This window comes from Nematolebias whitei, chromosome 11 (genome assembly GCF_014905685.2).
Source record: "Nematolebias whitei isolate Nwh7 chromosome 11, NemWhi1, whole genome shotgun sequence".
Classification (NCBI taxonomy): Eukaryota; Metazoa; Chordata; class Actinopteri; order Cyprinodontiformes; family Rivulidae; genus Nematolebias; species Nematolebias whitei.
Genome location: NC_056508.1, coordinates 42,151,118 through 42,163,522, shown reverse-complemented (window position 1 = coordinate 42,163,522; position 12,405 = coordinate 42,151,118). Strand labels below are relative to the sequence as shown.

The 12,405-nt window shown below is 35.9% G+C and overlaps 1 protein-coding gene across 1 annotated transcript in view; it reads right to left on the bottom strand.

The window, feature by feature from the left end:
* The window catches only part of LOC119417733 (vitamin D3 receptor A), a 71,385-nt gene that overhangs the window by 21,199 nt on the left and 37,781 nt on the right, over positions 1 to 12,405 (bottom strand). Inside the window, exons 3-4 of the mRNA XM_037685016.1 lie at positions 1,236 to 1,383; positions 253 to 383 (exon numbers count right to left, since the gene is read on the bottom strand). Of these exons, the coding sequence (XP_037540944.1) occupies positions 253 to 383; positions 1,236 to 1,381 (277 nt within the window). The 5' untranslated portion in view covers positions 1,382 to 1,383. The remainder of the gene's footprint in view (positions 1 to 252; positions 384 to 1,235; positions 1,384 to 12,405) is intronic.

Genomic DNA, 12,405 nt, shown 5'->3' with positions numbered 1-12,405 from the left:
AACATGTTGGAAGACAAACAAAACCTTTTAAAAACTATACCCAGGTTCCTGCATGCTACACAATGACTGCCCACCCCCCACACTGCGAATTTCACACAGAGAACGCATCTTCAGAAGAAATTTGGCAGTTGAAGGACTCCGCTATAAAGCAACTGCTAAAAAAAAATTGGATCAAACTGTTCTGTGCAAAAATAGATGAGAACTCGCAGCTAAGCACAGAGAGAGATTAACGATTAAAAAAAGATTGCTCACACTCTTTCATCATGCCGATGTCAATGCAGCGTTTAAGACGACAGGCTTGGCAGTGGCGCCGGTTGTCCTTGGTGATGGTGCAGCTTCCATTGAACGGACAGGTGAAGGAGGCTTTACGTTTCATACTGCGCCTGCACAAGTGCAAAAGAAACCAGTTACACAGTCAAAATAATTTATTTTAGGGGTAGATCAAATATGAGGGACAATATCTTTTTGTTCGCTTGTTTAGACATTTTGAAGCAAAAGGATTAGCATGAAAAACTAAATGCAAACTTGCAAACATTCAAACTTTGTGCACATGAAAAGAACTCAGTAAATAAGTATAATCCATATTTTTATTATTACTGAAGAACTAAATTACTAATAAACAGGGCTGCCAAGGCAGAAATTCTTGTGATTAATGTGCATTTTCCAAATAGTTTAAGAAAGAAGATAACTTTCTTCACTTAAGCAATTATGATTAAAATTACCGGCTTTCAGAATTCTAAATCTGCCAAATATTTTAAAAAGTATGCGTTTCGTTTGTGACTACATAAAGCAAGAGTAAAAAACGCAAGATTACTAACAACTACTTTATGAATATTGAATCTTTAAAAAGAGTGCTGGCATGTTTGTGTTGCATGATGGGTAAAAAGCAAGAAACCAAGACACTGACGTTAAACACTAAAATCAACATCTTTCAGAGAAGATGACTAAAAAGCTAAATATATTATAACAATCATTTTGCAACAAACCGTTTTCATGTTTATTCCAGAAATAGTTTAACAACTGAAATTTAGATGGACCCAAACCTAACTCCGTTTACAACCATCCAGTTAAAATATATAACTATATATAAATACTAAAGCTTATCAGATTAGCAAACAATACAAATTCCATCTCTTCTGCATAAGACTGCAAAGTACACTCAACACTACAAACATTAAAAGGAAACACACATTTATACAATAATTACATAAACGGTAAGTGAATGCAACACACACCTGAAGAAGCCCTTGCAGCCTTCACAGGTCATGGCGTTGAAGTGAAAGCCGGTGGCCTTGTCGCCACACACTCCGCAGATCCGGGGGACATTGCGGTCGAACTCATCTGGTCCAACCACTGACGTAGTCACCGTCATGGGCTCCATCACTGACGGGAACAAGAAAAAGATTTACAGCCCATGCGACACTGCTGACGTGCCTCTTGTTCTGGAGTCAACCAAATTAACCGAATAACATAAAAGTGAGATGAATATTTACTGAGAGCTATGAATTTTCCACCATAAACAAAGATTAAAAGTCAGCTTGTTTGCTGGTCCTCTGTGCTATCGGTGTGTCCTCGGCAAAAAGCTTTGCATTTTTCTCCTCTTATACAAACAGGTGTCTGGCTATTAGCATATTTAGCAAAATGCACCGACAGCCTCACATTGCAGCTCACAGCAATTGGCTGAATGAGTCAGTGAAAGGTGCGCACGAACACACACACACACAAATACAAAGTCTACAAAACTGAAAATTCAGTGTCATTGGCAGAAAAAAAATGACAGGAAAGAGGGTAATTTGCCAAATATTCTGAAATGGCCAACGTTTAAAGTCTGCCAGTTCTCTAAGGCGACATTTCTCCCACCCCAAAAAAGCATGCACCATCTGGCCATACGCTATGAAATAAACAGCAGAAGAGTAACACAAGCCGACTGGCAACTGTGAGCAACTCATCCATACCAATCAGTTTCCAAACTCACCTAAGTCCAATTCCGAGATGAGATTATTTTTAAAAAAATGAAGGTAAATATGATTTACATTAAAATAAAAACTGAACTTTGGACACAAACAGAAATATGAACATTAGGTTATTTCAGTTGCCCAGCGTAAGACAAAATAAAATTGAGATGCTCTATATTTACAACCCTGATTCTGAAATTGTTTGGATGTTATGTTTTAAAACCTGTACACACTTTTCTGCAATGATGGTACCTTCCCATATGTACAGTCTGCCCATGCCAGAAGCAATAATGCACCCTCATACCATCAGAGAGGCAGGCTTTGGAACTGTACACCAATAACAGGCTAGATTAGTCTTAGTACAGAGGATAATGAGGATGTAGTTTCCAAAACAATTTTAAAATTTCAATGTCTGACCACAGAACAGTTTTCCACTTTGCCCCAGTTCATTTTAAATGGACTATTGTCCAGAGAAGATGTCAGTGTTTCTGGTTGTTGTTCACATATGGTTTCTTCTTTGCAGGGTGGAGCTTTAATTATTTGCTGATGACACAGTGAACTGTTTCCAGAAAGTGATTTGTGGAAGTGTTCCTCAGCCCATGCACTGATGTCCATAACAGAAAAAGACCCGTTTAATGCAGCGGCCCCGGAGGGCTTGAAGATCATGAGCATCCAACACTGACTTCAAGCCTTGTTCTTTGTGAACAGAGATTTCTCCAGATAATTTAACTATTTTAGTGGCATTATGAAATTTAGATGACTGGATTTTTAAAGTCTTCACCATTTTCCATAGAGAAACAATATTCTGAAATGTTTTCATTATTTTTAGATGCTGTATTTTTACAGAGTGGTGAACTTAGGTCTATCTTAATTTATTTTATTTTTTTTAGATTTGGCCTCTCTAAAATGTTCTTTTATACCCAGTATTCCTTCTGACCTGTTAAAAATTAACAAACTTTGTTGCAGAACGCCCTTCCAGCTGTTTCTTATGTGTACGACTTACTTTAATGTCCCTTTGTTGTCCCTAACCAAACTTTGACTTCTGCCTTAAGAGTCAACATTAATTTATTTTTCCTTTAAAAACAATGGTTCAACTTATTAATTTCTACATTTGATGAGTTTACTACTGCATCTTCCAAAGGGGTGTCACAGTGGCTCAGTTGGTAGAGCTAATGCTTCTCAGCGAGAACGTCACCGGTTCGAATCCCGGCCAGGGGCCTTTCTGGGTGGAGTTTGCATGTTCTCTCCGTGCATGCATAGGTTTTCTCCGAGTACTCCGGTTTCCTCCCACAGACCAAAAACATGCATGTTAGGCTAAGTGGGAACTCTAAATCGTCCCTAGGTATGAGTGAGAGAGTGAATGGTTGTTTGTCTCATTTGTCTTTATGCATCCCTGTGATGGACTTGTGACTTGTCCAGGGTGCCCCCCGCCTCTCGCACAGTGATTGCTGGACATGGGCACCAGTGAGCCCCACAACCCAAAAAGGAAGAAGCAGTAAAGATAATGAATGGATCCATTGTGCTGGTGATTCTCAGTCTTCTTGGTCATGATCCATCAAATGTTCATATTTTCAAATGAGAAAAACTTTTTTAAAACACCAAACGGAGCTCTCACATGTCAACTTTCAAAAACTTATAATGCAAGGCCCAGACAGCTCCACTCCAATTCACACCTTCATGTATGTGACCAAAACCTCTGTCATGAGCCAGGCAAACAAAGAGCCCAACAAACCTTCGTTGTGGAGGGCGAGTACTTCCAGTCTAACCTGCAGGTGAATCTCCACAACCAGGCCTCTCATGCCGTTCTATAAAGCTTGGATCTCCACACACTCCATACATTTTTGAACTGATAAAGCCTTCTGGATTGGAAGCAAAACGTCTTCAGATTTAGAACAGAAGTCCAGTTGTTGTTTTTTTTAACCCTTTTTAGGATATTCTTTTGAGAATAAAAAACGTGTTGAGATTTGTACATCATAGCATTTTGTTCTTAACAAAAATTTAAACAACTTCCTAACCGTTTTTTTTTTGTTTGTTTGTTTGTTTTAATCGGGACTGTATTTAAAAAGAAAGCAACTTGTATTATTTAAATGCTACAAAGACGAAATGGTAGAAACTGTAAATGAATGAACATAAAGTTAACAAAAAATGGACAGTGTATTCATCTATACCTTGCAAGAGTTCGAGTTTTGTCTCAGAAAGCAGACTGTGTATCATTTTATATCAGTGAACCAAACTAATAACAATGCAACATAATGATTGATAGCAACAAGTCAAAGTTTTTATTTCTTTATTTTGTTTCATTATTCCAGATTGTTTTTAGCCAGTAGATCTGAATTGTGTCTTATAACAACACACAGAGAGGTCATGTCCTCACAAGACCTCTCCCATGTCAACTAAATAAGAACAAAGGAATGAGGAGTGGTGCATAAAATTAAATCTGGTAAAGCAGGAGTGACTATTATATACCCTTGAGGAAGTTGACTTATTCAGAAGTAGGAGCCAGATTACGTCAAATGAGGATAACGAGTGAGGAGCAGCCATCGTTAATGAGTGTTTGATTTCAAGAGAAAGTAAGCAAAACTGGAGCAAGTGAGGCAACAAACAAAAGCTGAGACAAACGGGTTAAATAAGGCATTGCTGCATACTTGTTCGCTTAAACCTTCAGCACCAGATTCAAAGAAACATCAAATTCGTGTGAGTCGGGAACGCATGGCCGAGAAACATCTGTCTCATTACTTAGAGCACTAACGAACAGTGGATATTATTTTAATGCATGTTGACAGCCACTGCCTAGTTTGTGAACACCTGAGTTTGTACAGTGGTGATTTTACGGTATAATGTGTCGTGTGTTCAGGTGGGAGAGAAGTGGTTTATCAGAGCAGATGTGCCCACTAAAAAAAGGACCTGATTAGTCATCTTGTGACAATAACAGCCTTGTTTACTGCAGCATCAGGTGAATAATGAAATAAATGCAGATGGTGAAATAAGGCAAGATGGGCCCAAACATCAGAACAGATCTGTTAAAAACAACACAATAACAACCTGCAGATTCATTACTGGTGCTGATACAAGGTTTCCAGGCCCCTGCGTTGTCATTACCAACAGTCTTAATTCCCTTTTAGTTCACTACTTAACCAGTCTTTTTCCTCATAATATGCAGTTCTCTCACTATAGCTTCTTATTTACAGTGGTGCTTAATAAACAGAATTATCATTTATTTATAACAAACATGATTATCTGGTAGAGAAATTAAGGGCTTTAGCTGTTAAGTCACACGTCACACATGCTGATTTATTTCATGTTGCTGTGTTCATTCATACTCATCTGCTCACACAGACTCGTGTTCATGCTGCTGTTGTTCGGCGTTTTGCACTATTAGTGTTTAGCTTATTTCTCAAGTTTAGTGTATTTCTTAGTTTATATCTTCGATTCTTAGTACCGTTTCTTTTACATTTTATATTTTTGCTATTGTTGGATGTGAACTGTGTACACAATTTCGTTCCACTTCATGTACCACACGTGATGTGAATGACAATAAAGAACCTTGAACTAGAGCCTCGGGGACTCATTTACAAGAGAGACTTGTTTTTTTTAAACAAAGAGTGATGACAAGAGTGGACAACAATAGACAATCATAAAGGATGCATACAAATTGAGAATAACAAGTGAAAATAAAATGGTATTTCAAAGAAGATGTAACAAACAAAACAACAGCTAGATTGGAAAGTTTTGTAGAAAACTAAAAACAGGAACAGGAATAATCAAAGTATTTGTTTTGTTGCTTTGGTAACATAAAAAAAAAAACAGCTAAACTGATTTAGCCACACTCAAACTAAAGAATGTTTCCCTTCTATTACTTTATTAACGTGTAGTTCATTCAACCTGTATTTAAACAGGTTAATCCCATTGAGCTTTGGGGACTCATTTACAAGAAAGACTTGATTTTAACAAAGAGTGAGACAACAGTGGACAACAAAGACAAATAATTAAAACTGATGGAAAATAGATAAAACTGCACTGATGTTAAGCTTAACGTTATAAATCTAGACAATAAGTTTAGTTGTTTAGTTTCAAACTCTTAAGATGAACCAGGATCTGGATGACTGAGAATAAAAACAAATATCTGCAGTCAGAAACACATTCCAGCTGGACGGATGTCAGCTGATGCTAAAAGGAAGCTAATGCTAATATTTTCCTTTAACTAGCTTAGTTTGAGCATTTAAAGCATCTCAAAAGCTCACTACATCTAAAATAAAACATTTAATCTAATAACCTCATACAGCCGTGTCTAATTTAATGTTAGTTGTTTTGAATAAATCTCGTTTTGAACCTAAATTTAGCCTTTGTTTGGTTAGCAGCGCTAACGCTAATGCTAGCTTGCTGTACTAAATACTACTTTAGCAACTGCTAACACCTGTTGGCTCTGAATCAGGTATGAGGAGAAAAACTCTAGTACTATTTACAGTACTATTAGTAATACTATTTATTTAAATGCTAAGCAACATGGAGGTAATGTGACATTTACTGTTTGAAACAAAAACAGATTATATTGTACGAGAGACAAGTTAGACAATGTTGTTGAACAGATGAGACATCAGCTGAGGATGATAGACCCTTTGTAGATTTGTTTCAATGAAATCGAATGTTTATGCTCGTGTGTGAAATTTAATAGGAAATCTGTGAATGATTTTGATGCATGTAGTATAGAATACACTGCAGGCATGCACACTGATTTTAAAGATATGTAAAATAAGAACTTTATTACAATTAAAATCACAGAAATATGCACATATTTTTAGTGTAACTGTTACTTTAATGAAGCAACTTTTTATTTATTATATAGCACATGTTACAGTTAAGAAAGTCCTTACAAACTAAAGTACAACATAGCAGTTTAACAGGTGGCACACAGAATGAGAAAAAAAGGCAACAAACTAAATATAGCTACTTGCAAAAAAAGGGGAACTAATTTACCCAACATATGATTAGTCAATGACATTTAGTCATAAAATGTGCGATCCCAACTCTACTTTAGTGGTTTTGACCATAATATTAAAAAAAATCTGTTTCCAGAAACCCCAAAACATTCCTTCATTTTTCTTGTCATCATACAGAATTGATTTCTTTTAACCAGCAAGTATGAAATCCAAACTACAGTAGCACTTGTTTGCTGTCCATCATTCTGACTGGCTGAGCTCAGACTTCAATTAGTTTATTGAACTGACTAGAAGTTCTTGTTTTATCCATCAGAACCAATGAATCGGTCAATATATTATAATTATATTAAATATAATAATAATTATAATAAATATTATTACAAGAACTGTATATTAGCCAATCACTACTCTTTGGAACACTGATGCTTATAAGATGGTTATCCAGAGATGATGAACTCTTGTCATTTATGGGTATCTTAAACGAGGGTGCTTCTTTGGCTTGTTTTATCTGTGCAAATTGTAGGCATTTCTGGGACAAGTTAAAAACCATTACTATATAGGCATCTCACTTAAAATGAGAAAAAATGAGGGTGGAATCAGACAGATATTGTGTTCTCAGTAGTTGGCTGTCAAACTTAAATCCCCTAAATGTTAGTATTAGTCACAGCTGAGGAAACACAGCAGGAACATAGTGCAACAAGTTGCACAATGTCAGAGAAGTTTCTAAGAAGACTAGCTATAAAATGGCTAAGCAATCAAACTAAACAGCAAAGCATGAATACATCATTGTGTGGCACCTGATATTGGTTTGAACCATGAGCTCAAAACCTATTTTAAAAAAGTTGAACAGTTTTCAAAAGTCTTTGTTTGCCTGGTTTAATGTTTCTAGTGTCAAATGACTCAAGCCACCTTAAAGAGGAACCCCCATTGAGACAACATGACAACCAGATGTGGCTTTAGAACAAATAACTGTCGTAAGTTTGGGTCAAAAGCAGCACTATATTTAAATGCATAACAAAAACCAAATATGGCATTTGATTGTTTTTTTTATACAGCTGTCTGCAACTACCACTCACTGATTAGAGCACCAGCAAAGGTTTCTCAATTAAATGGCAAAAACAAAAGCTTTTTTCCTACTTTATAGCTAGAAAAGTGTTTGGTTTGGAACAGGGTTAATTCTAAATAAAGTAATTTAAAAAAAAAACATAATTGGTGTTTTAATCAATATTTAGTTCATTCAGGAGACAAGTGATGCTTTAAAAAAGTTTTAAAAAACAGATTATCAGATCTCAAATGGGAATTTGAAGCTTTTGAGGCAAAATATGAAACTGACAATTTATGGAATTTTAAAGCTTTACAAATGTTTATGTAATTTTAATTGTTTAAACACATGTTTCATAGCTAACCCAGTTATAAACATAATCACAACTTTTCAGTCTAGTCCACACATGCCACAAAAGTAACTTATATATATATATATATATATATATATATATATATATGTAAATGTCTGAATGAAAATTATTGGAGTTGAAAAATAGAGAGAACTAACCTTAAGAAAGAGGACGGGAAACAACAACGTCTCTGATCTTTGACGTTCTCTATCTGGTGGTAACAAATATCTTAGCATCCTTGGAGGTGTAACTTCTCAAATAAATTCCCATTTCCTTATTTTGTCTTAAGTAACTACCTCTCTTGCCTTTCCTTTTCATTAGTATATACACAGTTACTCTAATTTAATGAACTCTCCAACTGTCTAAACACACCAGTCCAGGTTGTTTATGAAAATTACTGTCAGTTACAAGTGCGTAAGGTCAACATTTGAAAACAGACCAGTCCTACGGGTTTATGCTGAAGATGATGTCATTCCTTCCTTCTCTTGCAAAGCAATAAGCAACTCAGTCCATCTAGTCATGCCAAAATGCTTGAAAATCTCAAATTACAACAATGTTCTGCTCTACATCAGCAAAAAGTTTATCTCCACATAGTTGGCATAAGTATTACAAGAAAATATCAATACAACACTACGCAAGTGCTGAAAGCTACCTGATTTAAAAATATATATATTTTTCATCAATTCATGATATTTTCCAGTAATTATTTCAAGCTGTTCTCAGTGATACTTTGCCACACTCAATGAAGATCATTCAAATATGTTATTTAGACATCAACTGCTTTATCACATATTCAGTTCAGTCCATGTACCAACACACTTTCAGCTAAATGTTTCTCCCCGTCTTTAGTAAGGCCAGTTACACCAACTATGAATTATTTAGCATCAAACAGGTCGTTAGTCCCAATAAATCTTTGTACGCACCAACGTAATGAGTAACCAGCTTTCAAATGGGCACTGATTCTAGCAGCCTGATGCTGTTCCCGTTTCTCTAGTTGCATCTTTAAAGAATGTAAATTAAAACACAACTATAAAAAGGTATTTTTGCACCAACAATGTTGCTCCCAAAAGGCACTAGCTGCAAATTTCGCATGCAGTAGATGATTAGATGAAGAATGATGAATTTTGTCAGGTTGTGTGCCAGGTTTTGTTGATTTTTGATTTTTTTTTCCAATATCTGAACAACATGCGTGTCACAAACGTCAAGTATCTGCTGTAGGTAAGTTTTCAAGTTACATAATCATGACTGCTACAGAGCAACAACATCACATAGCTGTTAAAAACAACTGCTGTAAAAAAAAAGAGTCGTTAGTTAAAACAAAAGTTGTGCAACACGTGCAAAGATTTTAGTAGGCCACCTGTTGTCTGCAGTGGAAAGTTTACATCCAAAATTAGGGCAGATTATTTGCATTCTAAAACATAAACGTGATCATGCTTTATTGTGAAGCATTTCAGAGCACGCATTTAAAGTGTTGCATAAAAAAACTTATCTGTCAGAATTAACTGTTACTTTAAAACTCTACATCAGTTATTGTATGATAACTGGGAACCATAACCTCGAGTCAATGATTCTAGTGAGGTTATGTGCAAAATAAACCATTTCTCTACCCTTAATCTGTTTGCATCATAAAATATTTGATCTACTGCAAATATGACACTAATCCAACAGAAGTTCAGACAGTATCAGTGCAACACAAACTTTCTGTAAAGCACACATTAAGAAACATCTGGATCTGTTCACTGATCTCAGATATAAGCGACGCCTCTTATACATCCTGGATGTATGTATTTTGCTTCCGTTTGTATTTTCGCTTGTTGTGCCGAGGTACCAATATCAGAGCCCCATCAACTGGCAATTTAAACATTATTGGTGCACCAGATGAAACCATTTGGCTTTTTTTTTTTCTATTGGTGGGGTTTTATAAAATACCCAAGCCCATCTCATACAACACATGAATATCTTACCATACCATACCATTGTTAGGATGATAAATTGTGGAAAATAACATAATATGGGCTGGTGAATATAAAGTTTAATTATGAAAATATAGGAATGTGTCACGTACTCAGTGGAAAAGAGATTACAGCTAATGTTTGCCTGATTGATTGGACAGGGACGAGAACCAGGAAGTGTGTCGGGGTCTGACTGAACAGAATGGGGAATAAGAGAGATTTCAGAGAGTCTGTAAGTTGTTGATTGGATAGAAATTGAAAACAGGAAGTGTCACGGGGTGAAGAAAAAGAGTCTATAAGTGTGGGAACAGACCTGACACACGGCAGAATTGTACGGGGGCCCCTTAATATATCAGGTAAGATACTGTATATACAAGTCTCTCTTGTTCACACATTTTGAAATCTATAAAACTAAAGATGTTGTGAATTCTGACATAAACTTGTGTTCTTTCCGAGCAACAACCAGGGCAGGGGAGAGGAGGAAGATCTTTGTTTCCCCTAACACCATACCATTTTATTTTTAAAGCACTTAAAACAGCAACAAGGCCAACCAAAGTGCGTAATCAACTATATCTTAACCAATATATCAAAATTCATGCTCAATAGTCCAAATAAAAAAAATCCAACAAAGTTCAGTCAGGTCCTCTGGGCGGTTTCTTTTTGTTGAAACATTTCATCTTTCATCCAAAAAGACTTCATCTTAAACAATACTCAAGAAACATTGTGCACTATTTTACCCACAACAGGACCATTACCTTTTTATTTATTTCATCAGGTAAAATGTTCGAGAATCAGTTCTCATTTACAAACCTGACCTGGAAATTATTAACTAGTTCTGAAACTGGGAAAACTCAAATGTTAATCTGGTAAAACCCAACTAATTTACAAAATGTATGTAGTGTCAGCTGACAAGAGTTCGGAATTCATAAATCCAACAAAGGTTGAACAAAAGACAAGATGGCTTTAAGGGAATTTAACGTGGATCACGTTTTACAAAAAAACTGTAAAAGGCAAGTGTGTCAGGAAGAAACAAAACAAACCCCGACAGCTGTCGGACTCTGGCTACATTGATGCTGATGACCCCTAAATTCCCAACAGAGATGGCAAGAAAAAAGGTCAATAAAGCGCCATCCAATTCTTCCAAACAGGGCCCCTTCTGATTTAATCTGTTTACTCAAATGCAAAAGGCAGATGTGCATCTGTCCCACAATAAGGACGAGTTTTGAAGAGTGTAAAAAGATGAAACAAAAGTAAAGGTGGAATGTCAACATACGTTGCAACTATGTCCTTATTTAGATGAGGAAAATTTACTTGCATAGCATTGAATAATATATTTTATATATAACTGTGGAAAACAAAGAATTAGACAAAATGGTAATGAATGTTGCTTTGTTACAAAACCATTCTTGAGTTTGTAAAGGCCTGCTGTTAAACTTGAATGCAATAAACAGAGCTGTACGATATTTAGACAACTGAGGGGAAAAGTGTCTCAAAAACCTATAGGTTGTAGTGCAGGCTATGGATTATTTTCATCACAGTTTCCTCAAATTAGGCCCCAAGAACAGTCATCTGCCGCAGATCCAAGTCCACAACAGAACAATAAAGCAGCAAGCTATGAAGCTCGCAGCAAGGAAAATGTCAGGGCCTGAAATGTGTTAGCAGAATAAAAGAGAGAAAGGAGAGATGTTTATTTACATGATGTGGGTGAAACCTCAAGAGTTGAAAACTGAGCACTGGTGGATAACCACAAACAAAACACAAATGGAAGATATTTTGAGTAAATTAATTTCCTGCCCTCTACTGAGGTTTAATGAAACAATCCATTGCGTTTCTGCATACTTTCATGACAAGACGGTTCTTTTTCGTGCAAAGAAAAACAATAATAAATCAAAAATAGAAGAGAAAGCAGTAAATCGGTCAGACATTTTGCTGCACTTTCCAAAAATAAGTTCAGTTCATCTTTTTTTTTTAAATTTAACAATGTTCCTGATGACTTACGCAGACATAATTTTGTCTCGTTCATTTTCATGACTTATTTGAGAAGTAGCAACTTCATGTAGTCATGTGAAACTTAATATTATTGTTGCTGGTAAATCAATCTTTTATAATTAGTTTAGATGACTAATTGTTTCAGCAACATTTATGCTCAAACGCAACATCATATTTA